Consider the following 15,081-nt stretch of genomic DNA (forward strand, 5'->3'; position numbering starts at 1 on the left):
AAAGGTGGGTGAGGAGGTACTAGAACTCTGAACTGTTTTTGAAACTCTTTGAAAAATCTAAAATTACTTCAAAAAAAAAAAAGTAAATAAGAATGAATGTGGTGATGAGCTACCACCAGACGGCCCTTCTGGTGGCTTTGGTCTTAATCATCATTGGCAAGCCTGGACAATAAAGACCCACAATGGTTTATACCTTTAAAAGTTTTTATTACAGAAAACCCCATTCTTCCAAGTCCAGCTGAAAGCAACCCCCCCGCCCCCCCAGTTTTTGTTTTTGTTTTTTTTACTAAATCTGGGCTTCTGTACATATTGGATCGAATGGTTTTCTTGCTCCTTGGGTATCTGCTACGGAGTCGAGGACTCTGCCATTGATCGTAGGTTCTCCGAGAGGAGGGGCTGGGGCTCTGTAGCCATGTTCCATTCCGTGACGCCTGGTCTGCAAGGTACTGACAGCATTATGCCCCTGCCTGGGAGGCTAGCCAGGGGAATCTGCCAGCCTTCAGCAACCCCTGTGCACCCACTTTGGGTCTCGTGGTGACAGGGCTCTAGACAATGTCACTATGATCTCTGACTACAGCTGATACAACTGCTGGCATCAACACAGGGCATTATGGCTGGGACATTCCTTGAGTGTGAGGATGGGGAGAGTGGCATGTCAGTCCACAGAAGTGCAGGATTGCAGGCAAAAGATGCCAGCACAGCAGAAGGGTCTGCTTCTCAGAAGCAAACTGGGCAGGGATCAGGGAAGTCCTGGGAGCCCACACACAAAGGTGCAAGGATTTCAAAGGCAAGGAGCTGGGATGTGATGCTAGACAGTGGCTTGAAGGAAGCCCAGCCCAGAACATATCAGGACAGATTTGATCAGCGAGTGAACCAATGCTTTAATAATAATAATGTGGCTATTACAGGACATTGCTTGGATGGCTGTGACTGCTACTGCTACTCACTGAGCATTTAAACAAGGGAGGGGAGTGTTTGAGGGTGCAGATCTCAGAGCAACAGCCTTAGCAGGAGGATGCTGGCAAGGGCCAAGGGTGTGAAGGAGGCTTGAGAGACAGTGTCAGAGGTGGTGGTCGAGGTAGGGGAAGTGGTTGTTGAGGAGGTGTTGGAGTTGTCTCTACACTCAAACTTTCGGAAAGTGACTCCTCCGAACGTCTGATTTTCAGCACCCAGGAACTCACAGGTGGAGTTGCTGACACTGGAGCAACCTTTCAGCACGAGCGTTATCGTCTCTGTGAATGCAAACGAGACAGTAAGGACTTTACAGTCCCTTCACCCTCCCTCCCCAAGTGACCTGCAAGAGCTGAAACAAGTCTGTTCCTGAAACAGGAGCTTGAAGAAAGGAGCCCAGGATCAAGAACAATGACTGAAGGGTAATGGCAGAGTGAGGATCTAGATCCCCTCCCTGACCCAGTCCCAGAGAAAGCTGAGGCTCCTGGAGGTGGATGTGAGCCTAAGCTCACAGGTCAGGGCCAGAGCTGGACCTGGGACTCAAATCTTCAGTTTTTTCCTGAGTCACTGGCAAGGGATGAAATGCAGGAACAGGTTCAGACCCTCCATAAATCCTCTGTTCTCAATCCAAGAAGAAGTCAGCACTTCAGACTGCTCCTGGCCTCCACTCCTCTAGGCTCTGCTTTCCATCCCCATTCCTCTCTGGACCTGAGTTCTCTCTACCTGAGTTTTCCTTGAGAAGAGGAGAAACAGTCAGAGGGGATACGAAGAGACTACCACATCTTTACTCCTAATTTGTGTTGTGATGTGTTGAACTCTATTTTACGGTGAGGTCCTAGGAAAAGACCAAGGGAATTTGCAAAGAAGATGTGATTGTGATTGCAGCTATCTTTTATTGAGTACCGATTATGTGCCAGTATTGCTTTGTAGTAGTGTATGTGTATTATTCAGTCATTAAGTTGTGTCCGACTCTTTGCAATTGCTTTGAAAGCTGCAAGTCAAATTGTCCTGAAGGACAGGCAGTTCACAGAAAAGGAAGGGGCTGGAGGAGGTGACTGGCTATTTGTTAGAGGCAGGGCTGCAATTTGAGTTCAAGGCTGACTCCATCCTTGCTCTGAGAAGGAAGGAGAAACTTCCAAATAGCAGTAAAGGAAGAAATTCATTGCTGTTTTAGAGCAAATATCAGTGTTGAAGGTTGAATTAGAGTGTGTGAGGAAGATATGTTGCTTGGCACATGTCTGCAGTATTTTTTTAAGTGACCTTGGGCAAAAACAAAAACAAAATCCTACATTTATGATGACTTTGATCTGTCTGGCTTTCAGATTAAGTCAAAACCTGGTACTTTGCAGGACACCTTGGAATAAGGTAAGCAGAAACAGCAAGTCCTTCTTATGCCATTGCTGCGCTCAGACAAAGCTTTAGAATTAGACATCAGAGCTGTGTAGACATCAAGACCCTTAAATGCATATTATTACCTGACATAAATCACTCTGAAAAGGCTACAATCTATACAATTTCAACCATATAAATTCTGATAAAGGCAAAACTATAGAAAGAGTAAATAAAAATCAGAGGTTGCCAGGGGTTAGGGTTAGATAGAGCACACAGGATTTTCAGGTCAGTGATACTACTATGCATGATACTACGACAGTAGATACATGTCATCATACATTTGTCAAAATAATATCCAGCACAAACAGTGAAACGTAATGGACTCTGAATGATAGCAATGTGTCAGTATAGGCTCATGGATGGTAACAATGTACCTTTTTTCCAGGTGATGTTGATAGTGGGGAAGGCTATATATGTGTCGGGGAAAAAAATTATAGAAAAAAATATATCTTCCTCTCAATTTTCCTGTTAATCTAAAACTTCTCTAAAAAATAAAGTCTATCTTTTTTTTTTTTAAGTAAAAAGAAGTTCAGGAGAAGTATGAAGTTTGGCCCCACTAAGAAATCTGCAATTACAATTAAGTATCAATTTCCAAAACCATAACTGCCATTTAACAAAAGTTGAAATCAAATTGTACTTGGATATTCGTGCTCTTTAAACTCTTATTATTGTAAGGCATACTGTGGCAGAGACTGATGACTGTTCATTTTAGCTTTATGCCTCTTCCTTTCCTGCTGTGTCACCACCGTATTAAATTTTCCACCTTCCAGGGCAGTCTGAGTCCCAGACAACAGAATGTGGAAGGGAGGGAGGCACTCACTTCTAGGCATTGCCAGTAATAACCTTCTTGCCTTCCTCCACTCCCCCTCTTACCCCACCTGCTGGTGAGATGCAAAGAATACAGAAGAGAGCTGCCAAGTCCTAAGTGAGTCCGGGCTGGAGCCTCAGGATGAAAGGAATCCAGGGCCCTGAACTCTGCAATGAACTGCTCCATGAGCAAGAAATAAACTATGTTGCATTGAGCCATAGGACATGGAAGTTGCCCTTTAACAGTAATGAACCAACACTAATAGTGTTATATTAGTAATATTGGCATTAGTAATTGGCTAATAGCAATAGTTAATAAATGTATTATTTAAATAATCATGCATAACATTTGAATATTTAAAGAATAATATTTATTAGTTTTATATTGTATGATGATTCGTTTTTATCTCATAACAGTTAATATCAAATTACTTCTGTAGAAAAGAATGGTTGGTTGGATTTTTTGAGAAAAATCGTCATTGTTGTTCATTCTCAAATATCCAGTGACTTTTTTAAGTAGGAAACACTGTACTGATTTACACCATGACCAAGGGGAATAGATCATAGCTAAAATGTAAAATAGCTTTTTTATTTCAATGTTGTTTTTGTTCTTTTTCCAATTGGTTGGGTATTAAAGCCCAATTTGAGTCTCCCTTCTAGGCAACTCTAGTTGTCAGAAGCCAACACCTCTCAGTGACAGGTAGAGAAGGGAAGTTACATATAAAATGTAATAAAAGTCAAACCCACCCACACCTACAGAACAGCTCAACCTAGTAAAGAAATAAATGCCAGGAATGACGTGATGCCCTTAAATGAGCCTGGCTTGATTACAAGTCATAAAGAGAATAGAATTCAAAAGATGGACAGCCCAGGAGGAATGACACTGGACTGAGGTAGCAAGCAACTCAAGGCTACATTAACAGCCTCACTATCTCAAAGGTACCCTGACCTTATTTCCTCATCCTGTCTCCACCAGGCCCTTTTTGTGAATCCAGAATTTATGATCCAAGGTGTAACATGTGTTTTAAACTCAAGTCCCATAAAAAAGAATTCACATACCATTTAGAAAGTCTGCGATTATACTGACACATCTTTCTCCATAACATTTCTGGGTTTCATTACAGGAAGTTTCATTATTTCCATAACATGCAGGGCACTCGACATTTCTGGACATCTCTTGCTGTGAAGCAGCTGGGTAGAGTAAGAATCATTAACTCAGAACAGTGTTATCACAAAGATCATGGTATTGCCTGGAGTGGAAGAGGAAATGCAGACAAAGATGCTAGCCAGAGAGACCTCTCAGGGTCTCTCTGCATGCTCAGGAATCTCTGATTCTGCCATAAAAATACCAGTCATCCTATTCCCATCTCCCACCAAGATATTTACAGCACTTAACCTCACAGATCTGCCCTTACAGACCATCCACTCTTCAAGAACTGTGGTCGATGAGTGTGTTGGGATGAGAAGGGAAAGGTAAGATTTTGAGCTAAAACTAACATTAGCCAGCTATTCTGGATTTAGCCAACAGGTGTGTGACTATTACTAAATCTTGCTCTGAACAAATGAAATCAAGTAATTATTTATCATTGTGCCTTTGATTTTTTTAAAAATTATATGAGACCCAGCTCTGCTATTAATGAACCATGCTCTATGACTATGGCCACATTTTCTCCTCTTCAAAACAAAGGCTTTGATCTAAGCCAGTGGTTCTCAAATGATGGTCCAGGAACTCCTGGGGATCCCTGAGATCCTTCCAGGGAGTCCACTAGGTCAAAATTATTTCCATGATGATACTAAGATATTCTTTGCCTCTTTGTCTTTCTTTCATGAAAATACAATGGAGTTTTCCAGTGGCAATATGACATGTGAGATTGCAACAGAATAAATGAACAAGCACATTTAGAACCAGCTGTATTCTATTAAACCAGAAATTAAAGTGCTTTGAAAAAACATGGAGCAATGCCATTCTTTCCACTAAATATATTTTGTTTTGGGAAATAGTTATTTCTATTCTAATAATATAAAAATGTTATTAATGTTAGCATGTAATGGGTTTTATTATTTTTTAGTAACTAACAAATATTTTTAAAATTTCTTAGCCTTATTTTTAATACAGTAAATATTGATAGATATAGTCCACAGAAACAGAAGTTATTTGGGGTCCCTCAGTAATTTTTAAGACTTAGCATCTGGAAACAGGGTGTGAGGCCACAAAATTTGAAAGCTACTAATGAGCATCTACTGCCCTCCCACACAGGTTGACGAGCTGTGATTTCTGTCTTTACTAAGAAACAGAAAGCATAATAGTAGTGCTGGTTTTCTTCATTTTTTTCTCAAGTAATTGTTGTATGTCAGCTGTTAATGTTACCCAAATATGCACTGAAGTGCCTAGACTTAAAGTGTCCACCTAAGATTGACAATCACAAGTGGTGAAAGAAGGGATGGATCTGGGAGGACAGAGGGAAGATGTGGCCAGCACCCACCGGTGGTATCACTGGTTTGATTGCATGCCTCTCCTAGACAACACTGGCTTTCAAAGTGGAAGATTTCTTTTTCAGATACGTAGACCATGAAAGTCTCAACTGTGGCCTCACTGCAGTTCTCTGCAGAGCAGGCATGATCCTCATACCATCTGGAGTTTTCTCCTACACAAAGGCAAACACAGAATATCAGTCCTGGGTACAAAGCGTTCAGGGAGCAACTGCTTTAGGCAAGGACAGAAAATATAGTCTCAGCTCAATGCAATTTAGGGGACACTGGAGAGAGTTTCCTGCAAAAAGAAAAACCCTTCCCCACAAAGTAGTTTCTGGCTTCAGCAGGAGATTTTTGCAGCTTAAATTCCAGGTGAAAGGCTGATGGGTGAAGTGGGTGATTCACGCTGACACCCCCAGGGCCCACTGATCAGTCTTAGCATCTCTAAATATAGCCAAGCAGATGTGATGGGTCTATGCACAACATGATATTGAACCTGAAACTAGTAAAGCTTATAGACCAAAGCCATGCAATATGGTGGTCATTTATAAAGCTCTCTGTGGTCATTTACAAATCACTTCCTCATATTTCAAGAAATCAATAGCTGAATGTACATATAAGACAGCATTGATGTACACATTAACATCATTGAAAAACCTTTACTGAACAGCATGAGTGCAGTTTACAAGGAAATACCAGGAAGAGGGGAACAAGTGAAATGACATCCCAAAGAAGCAATCAAGCAAAGCCAGAATATGAGACAGCTACTGGACAAATGCCCCTATTTCTCCAACAATTCAATGGAATTGAGCAAAAAAAAGATCTTACTAAACACACTAGGCACAATAGACCTAACAGCAAAAAGTAATTTTGTTTGGGTCCAAATTTCAATGCATCAATTATAATCTCAATATCTTTGAAATATGTCAAACATTTTTAAAGTCACCTTCATTTTAAAATTTAAATTTTAAAATTTAAAATTATAGCTAATTTTCTTAGGTGTGATCATTGTATGGTAGTTATGTAAAAAGTGGGGAGGGTTCTTATCAGAGATGAATAATGAAGTGTTTATAGAGGAAATAACATATTATCTAGATTTGCTTTAAAATACTGTGGGGAGTAAATTAGGAGTTAAGGATTAAAATATACATGTCACTATATGTAAAATAAATAACCAACAAGGATCTACTGAATAGCACAGGGAACCATACTCAATAACTTGTAATAACCTATAATGGAAAAAAATCCATTTTCCTAAAATGGAAAAGAATTCGTGTGTGTGTGTATGAGACTCACTTTGCTGTACACCTGAAACTAACACAATATTGTAAATCAACTATATTTCAATAAAAATTTAAAAAATAAAAATGCTATGGGGAAAAAAATGGCAAAATGTTAATTGTTGACACAGGACCACAGTTCACTATACTCCTCTTCCTGCTTTTGTGTATGTTTGAAATGTTCATAATAAAAAGTTAAAAATAAATCAAAATGCTCTGAGAGAGCTGTAACAATCATACCAGCAAAACACCCTGGAAGGAAGTCTGAGTGAAAGTACGTTGAATCTGAAACAGGAAGGAACACTGAGAGGAAGGAAAGGGGGGCAGAAAATGGAAAAATGAAAGCACCTAGAGAAAGTTGACTGCTTTGTAGTTTAGCTAAGAGCTGTCCCTGCTTCTCCTGTTCATTAATATGGGCCTACAGTGAGGTTTCAGCCAGAGGAAGCAATTCCAAGGAGCCACAGCGGCTTGTCTGCTTGATTGGCTCTACCAGTGGCATGTTGCTTCTCCTGGGAGGTGCCTTCATGACTCCCTCTCTCCGTGCACAGCCCAGCCTTAGCCTTCCTTTTCCTGGCCAACCCCGCCAGCACCTGCCTTGTGCAAGTTCCAGAAATGAGAATGATCACCCCCTGAGGCTCACCTTGAGAAAAGTTGGTCAAGAAACTCGTACAGCTGATGTTGGCATTTGAGGGACACTCCGTGGCATTTTTTGCAACACAGCTATCTTTCAATGAATTACACTGTACACAGCTCAGTGTATTCGAGTCCTGGGATTCTGGGGAGACAAAATGTTTGGCATCATCAACATTCAGGAGACATTAATAGAGTTTGGTTTGGACAAAGTACCACACTTACCTCAGTTAAAAGAATAGCCAAGATAGCATCCTTTCCCTCTGGGGTCCCCCAAACTTTAAGCTATGAGATGGCATAAAACTAATAAGTCTACCATTCTCCGGTTGGAAGACCCAACCTGGACCTACAGCACAGAGTGGTATCACAGGGGGCAGTGTGCAAGCAGGGGTCTCACAGTCTTCACTGCCCACATCTTGACAAGAGGTCACTTGAGGGGATTCCAGAGCACCAAGACTGACAAGACTCTGGTGAGGTGGAAAATGGGGTCTTCATTCCAAAAGGGAGCAACGTGGTTTCCCTCACCTACAGCTGCAACCGTGAGCACGACGATGATACCAGCAAAGACGAAGCCCTTCATGGTGCTGGACATATGCCTCCTGAGGACGAGAACTGTGGCTGCAGCCTCAAGCCTGAAGAGAGAGGCACAAAGAGGACAGTCTGGGAATTCAGAAGATTGCTAGAGTGAGATATCCCCTAGGGTTGCAATCACACTTCAACAAACCTAGCCCAACCTTGTGACAGAAGGAATCAACATCATCAGCTGGAAGCACAGAGCCATGATACAGATTCAACCCTGCCTTTATACCCACAAGAATCTGAGTTTTCCCTTTGCGTACAAAGGTATCTACACACACAGGTACAAAAGCCCAAGACATTTCGTACAGAGCCACTACAGATACAAAATGGGCAGGCAGATGATTACCAGCCCCACTGAGTATGGGGGTCCAAGAAGAAAGCTGGGCTCTCCTCTCCCAGAGCATAGTGTCCATCCTCTAGTTGGAATCTTGCCACATTCACATAATGCCCTTAGGGGCTCTGTCTCTGCCATCACCACTCCAATAAGCAGACACCTATTGAGCACTTACTCTGTTCTGAGCATTTGTGTGCACTGATTCATGTAATCCCTCCACCTCTGTAGGCAGGTACTATTAAGATTTCAAAGGGGGAAATTAAGCCCCAGAGAAGTTATGTAAGCACTCAAAGTCAAGATCACACTCCTGAGAGGGATAAAAGCTGGATTTGTCCCACATCCCTAATCATCACTCCACACTGCCTCCAACAGACATGACTCTCAAAGCCCCAGACCCAAAGGACCCAGCACACCTCTGACATCAATCTCTCTGCACCTGTAAGTTGTCTAACAGCTAAAGTTTAGCTGTATTTATTGGAGAAGGCAATGGCAACCCACTCCAGTACCCTTGCCTGGAGAATCCCAGGGACAGGGGAGCCTGGTGGGCTGCCATCTATGGGGTCTCACAGAGTCGGACACGACTGAAGCGACTTAGCAGCAGCAGCAGCAGCAGCAGCTGTATTTATTAAGATCCTGGGAGTTTGGGATTAGAACATGTAAACTACTATATATAGGATGGATAAACAACAAGTTCCTACTGTATAGCACAAGGGACTATATTCAATATCCTGCGATAATCCATAATGTAAAAGAATATTTTTTTAAAAAAAGAATGCCTATATGTGTAAAACTGAGTCACTTGGCTATACAGAAGATTAGCACAACATTGTATATCAGCTATACTTCAAATTAAATAAATAAATAAATATCCTGAATCAGAGCTCCTAAAGTTTCAATTTGCCAGTGTATCAAAGCAGCATGAAAGGGAAATGTCTGGCTCTGCACTGAGTCCTTTATTATTAGCTCATTTATCCTGTGAATAGTAGGCAGGAGCCACATGTGGCCACTTACATTTGGATTCATTGAAAAAATAAAAAGGAAACATATTGTTTCTCAGACCAGCCATGTTCCAGTGCTCAGTGGCCACCTGAGGCTGGTGGATGCTGTATTGGCCAGTGCAGGTATGAAACAAGTCTCAGGGCACAGTGCTGCTATAAAGATTTTTGCCTACTCCCCAGCTGAAAACTCTGCAGAAGGAGGGATAATGAAAACTGCCCAAACTCACTCAGCTTGTAAGACCAAAAGTGGGACTCCATTCGGGGTCCTTCCAGGTCCAAAACCGAGTTGTACCATGATAACTGCCACTTATTAAAGAGCAGCAAACCTTCTACTGGGCATTGCAACCCACCGCCTGCATCCCACTTCACTACACCACACATACGTGTACCCCCGCCCATATACACACATACACACACAACACTATGATCATCTAGTTAACTTATCAGGGGTCAGTGAAAAGAAAGAGAAACTAGTCACAATCAGGGAAGACAGATGGCTCATCAATTATCTAATGGCCCCAACATTTAGAGATCCAAGGAGAAAAATAAAGTATGTTTGCTTTGGAGGTTGTGACAGATGTTCTATGCATTGCACCCTACATCCTCCCATGCCCAGTCACTGCTGCAGGCACAGAACCCCAATGCAGAGACAGCTTCAGGGGTTGGGCTTCCTAGAAAGGGTATCTCAAGCCTTGTGGGTGTAAAAGAAGAGGAGATAGGGCAAAAAATGAGAAAGAGGCCACAGAAGCTACATCAATTAAGTGCACAAATCACCTCAGCCTTGTGGTACAGACCTGATGATTAACCTCATTTTCAGAGGGACATAATGGAGGCCCAGAGTGGGCAGGACTCTGCCCAGGAATACACAGCAGAGAGACAGAGACTGAAGGTGGTGGGACCGAGGGGCCAGCAAGCTGGGGGCAAGGGCAGAGGGCCCCGTAGGGAAAATGAGAGCAAGCGCATCCGTGTACCCCTTTGCAAAGTCCTTCCCCCTCATTTTATCATTGGACATTTTCAGCAGTCTGAGAGGGTCCTGTCACAATTGCTCTAATGTTACATAGAGGAGCAAGAGCTCACAGAAACTGTGAGAAGGACAAAGCATCACGAACACACAGAGCAAAGTCCAGTACCTCTCGACTCCAGCCTTCTCCTCCCAGGCACTGCTGAAGGAGCAAGAACCAAGAGAATGCCCTGGACCCCAGACAGCCCTGAATGCCTTTCCCCTGCTCTCAGCTGCTCGCAGGCTGGGCCCCGCTTCCCAGCTCAGCCCCAGTCCTTTACCTTCTCTGTCTGGCCCAGAGAGTGCCCTGCAGAAGGTGGATCCCAGCAGAAGGCTGGAGAAGGTGTGTGAGGGGCCTTATATAGCAGGTGGCTGCACAATCAGAAAGCACAACCGCCTACAGGGAGGGGCTTCTGGGCCAGACTGGGCCCTGCCCAACTGTAGAGCCGTACACAGCTTAACCCTTGGCAGCTATGATGCTGGTCAAGTCTCTGAAGCCTCCGGGAATTGGGAAAAACTTTGGTCAGGGCTTGACTTTGGCAAAAGATACAAAGGAGCCAGATACATCTGTGGCATTGTCTCATGTGGGCTGCCACCCACCAGATGGATTCCATGACCAGTTGATGGATCACAAGTATCACCTTATCCTGACCTCGTAAAGCAGTCACCTTGCTTAGCCCATCTGCAGATGAGGAAACCAAGGAACATAAAAGAAACATAACAGGGCTTTCCTGGTGGCTCAGGGGTAAAGAATCCACCTGCCAGTGCAGGAGACAGGTTCGATCCACAGTCCGGGAAGATCCCACATACCTCGGAGCAGCTAGGCCTGGGAACCGAAACTACTGAAGCCAATGTGCCTGGAGCCTGTGCTCCACAAAGTCACCACAATGAGAAGCCCGGGCACCACAACTAGAGTAGCCCCTGCTTGCTGCAACTGGAGAAAAAGTCCACACAGCAATGAAGACCCAGCACAGCCAAAAATAAATAAATAAATGATTTTTTTAAAAGAGAGAGAAACATAACAGATTCTCCCAAGATTACATGGCTGGGAAAGAGTCAAAACTCAGAATCAGACCACACAGGGTTTGTGCAGCTCAGGGAAGAGGCTCAGGTCTCCTTGGGCAAGTGTCTGAACTTCACTAATTCTCAGGGTCCTCCAGCCAAGATGAGGATAAACTCACTGTACAATCTCACAGGGTAGAGGGGCCATGAAGCCCCTGCTTGTACAATACGCTATGCACCTCAGTGAGGGGCTCACAGCCCCTGCTGCTGCTGCCCCCCACACTCTAGGCATTTTATCTGACAGCACGGTCTGGGCAGCCTCTGTTGGTGAGAACACAGATAGGCCAGGATCCCCCCAGCACCTTCCCATCGTGGTGTGTGTGCTTCTGGCTTTGAGTATGGATCTGAGCTCCCTTCCCTCCTGCTGTTCCTGCCCCTTCAGACGCTTATACTCTCACACACAGACACACCACACAAACAGAGGTTTCAGGTAGGCATCTCACCAGCACTCCCCAACTGGCAGTTAAATCTTAAGAACTCTCTGCTCTTGAATATACACCTTGTCCATCTGCTGCCCGCTCCGTCCTGACTGTGGCTCAGGTCTCCTTCTTTCCTTATATTCATGCATTTAATCAACAAATGGGGCATCCCATGCCCACTCTAGGAATTTGGGAGGTATTTGGGCAAAGAGAGACTTTGCCTTCTGTGGGAGTATAGTCTAGAGGGAGGGACATGACACAAATAAAGTAATAAATAAGCAAATTACAGGGTAGATTAAGATATGGTGACTGTGCTGGCAAAAAAAACAGTAAAAGTGAGGGATCAGCCATGGGAGAAGGGGCACATGATTCAATTTTAAATATAGAGGCATTGGTCTCATGGAGAAGGCAAAATCTGAGTTATTTCTATATGCAGATCCTCTGGCCATCTCCCATTTTCTCTTCTTACCCTTCTGCCATCAGTCTGACTACAACAGCATTTTCTGAAACAAAGGTAGCTCCCTCCTTAATAGAATCCTACTCAGTCCTAATTCCAGCCTCGTGGCAGGGCCCAGTGGGAGAGGTGGGAGCAGGAGCAGCCAATGGGATGTGGGTGGGAGAGGGTCTGAGGACAGAAGAGTTGAAGAGCCCCATATGCTGCCTTTGTGATAACAGCCCAGGGCAGAGAGGTAGCCAGGGATGGGGGTGGGGGTGGGGGCAAGGGCAGTAGAAGGGTAGGGGTAGGGAGGAGGCTGGGGGACAGGTTGTGCTCCAGGGTCAAGCTGAGGACACACAGGAAAATCAATCTGATCAATGTAATTCTTCTTAGAAGGCACTAGACAGCCAGGAATGTCTGGGTCTGAATCTAGACTTTGCTCCTCATGTCCCCTAAATTACTTACTAACCTGGCTTGCTGGGCCCAAGTTCTCCATCCGTAAAAGAGGAACACCAGACCCTGAAGAAACACCTACTGATTATTTCCTCCTGGAATTCTTTTTTTTTTTTTAATATTTATTTATTTATTTTTGGCTCTGTCAGGTCTTAGTTGTGGCACAGCTCTCTAGCTGTGGCCCAACATGTGGGATCTCAGTTCCCTGACCAAGGATCGAACCCACATCCTCTGCATTGGAAGGCAGATTCTTAAATACTGGACCACCAGGGAAGTCCCTCCCCCTGGGATTCTTATCCTGTTCCACTGTGTTTTTGCCAGTGTCATCTAATTGTAATGCCATGAAGGCATTTGATCACGTGTGATGCAGTAGCAACCTCTAAAGTGGGCTGTGCACAACCATTCATGGCAGCCCTGGGTCTGTCCCTCCCAAGGCCCTGGGCAAGATAAGTATCATTATCCCTTTGAAAGATGAGGAGACTGAGCCACAGACAGGACTTGCCTCCAGGCCTTCAGGCACCAAGGCCAACAACCTTTCCATTCCAACACAGCCTATGCAGGACCAGCCTCTGCCCATGGGGCTGAAAACATCAACGCAGCTCTCCCATCTCGCTGTTCCAGGGTCACATCTCTGTCATCACCATGGGGCTATCAGGATCCAAGCACCAGGATCACTCCAAGGTTTTATAAGAAATCACCCTCATAAAACAAGCCTTCCTGACTAACCAAGAAATCCAGGAACCCAAGAGAAACAGGGTCTCAATACAGAGCCCAAATTGGGTATGCCCACTAAAGACACATCTGGTTCCATTATCCCATTAGAACAGGACAAGGCTTTGTCCTCATGACCACTCCATGTGACAAACTGGGACTCACTTGGATCCTGGAGAGTTATCCTGGGATGTGAACCTGTAACCACGGTGGGAAATGGGCTTCCCCCATTTCCCTCAATTTCTCCCATTTCTCTTGATCATTAGCAGAAGGAATGGTCAAAGCTTGGAGGTGAGTTCTTTGAGGAGTCCACTCAGTTTGGGAATAAACAGGCAGAGGGGGCCAGGATCGGAACAGGATGGCCAGAGCAGGAACTCCAACCGGTGTCCAAGCTGAGAACTAGGAAAAGGGTCCCCTGCTTCATCCGTTCTCTGTCTGGGTTTGCTTCAGGGAGCTTTCATCGACTGGCTTGTTCCTCCAGCCTGGAAATGTGAGAACAGGCTAAAAATAATGAAATTATTATCCCTAACTGCAGGCGCCATGCAGGAAAAATGTGTGAGCCCTGAGAGATAAGCCTCCCAAATAGTCCATACTCGGTAAAATGATAATCCTCTGAGTCTTGAGTTCTCCTTTTGTCGAATGGGAAAAGCATTACCATTCACCTCTGAAGAGTGGTTCTGAGGGCCTCCAGAAAACGATTCTTCCCATTATAGACACTGCTCCTAGAGTCTGCACTAGTGACACCACAGCCTAGGGGGACAAACCATGTCACACAGGGCAGGAATTAAGTAGGACCCAACCTCAGAGCACACTTCTGCCGCCTACCAACTGAGCTTGGACAGTTAGTTACATGTTCTCTAAGTCTATTTCCTCGCCTGAGAGAAAGGGACATCCATAATATCCAACTTTTCATAAAGATTAAGAGGAAACATTCTTTAGATGGGGCACACAGTGTTATAAATTTAGCTCAAAGAAATTTCCCTATGATACATACCATCAGTTCAGTCACTGGCAGTTTTCCTGGGCTTCCTTTATGTCATGTAACATGTCCAGGACCAAATAAGTAATCATTTCAGGACATTTTCAATATGACCATTTCTCAAAAAAAAAAAACAGGCACTAAATATATTTGAAGAATTATTGCATCCAACATTTTAAAAATAGTTTGTCTGCCTGATCTATAATGTGAACCTCCACTGGGTTGGGGACAAAGGACAAAAAACAGCAGACAGGCCTGGTTTGACACCTGTCTATGCCAGTTATCAGCTGTGTAAACCTGGTTAAGATTCTTAGTGTCTCCATTAAAATAAAGGGACATAAATTTCCTTGGAGGCTCACTCACATAGTGGCTGACACACGAAGAATAGCAGCTGCCTTCCCCTCATCTTTTTCTGACCATTGAACCTTAAATGTCCTCATTTATTCCATAAATATGTGTTTGGGCATTTACTCTGTGCCAAACCCTGGGTAGTGGATTTACAAAGTTAATGAGACAGATGAGTTCCTTGTCATCCCAAAGACTTTAAGCTAATAACAACAACTACAAATAAACAAGGA

At 44.0% G+C, this 15,081-nt stretch overlaps 1 protein-coding gene across 1 annotated transcript; it reads right to left on the bottom strand.

Moving 5' to 3' along the window:
- Window positions 1–192: 192 nt before the first annotated feature.
- Window positions 193–10,773, bottom strand: LYPD8 (LY6/PLAUR domain containing 8). Its single transcript, XM_081504227.1, has 6 exons — window positions 10,725–10,773; window positions 8,058–8,164; window positions 7,543–7,677; window positions 5,634–5,795; window positions 4,210–4,341; window positions 193–1,232 (listed from the first exon to the last, which is right to left on the bottom strand). Exons 2-6 carry the CDS (start codon window positions 8,122–8,124, stop codon window positions 991–993), a joined length of 738 nt encoding a protein of 245 aa, XP_081360353.1. The 5' UTR covers window positions 8,125–8,164; window positions 10,725–10,773; the 3' UTR covers window positions 193–990.
- Window positions 10,774–15,081: the final 4,308 nt, after the last annotated feature.

Source organism: Giraffa tippelskirchi, chromosome 6 (assembly GCF_054371585.1).
Source record: "Giraffa tippelskirchi isolate mGirTip1 chromosome 6, T2T-mGirTip1v1.2.pri, whole genome shotgun sequence".
NCBI classification, from domain to species: domain Eukaryota; kingdom Metazoa; phylum Chordata; class Mammalia; order Artiodactyla; family Giraffidae; genus Giraffa; species Giraffa tippelskirchi.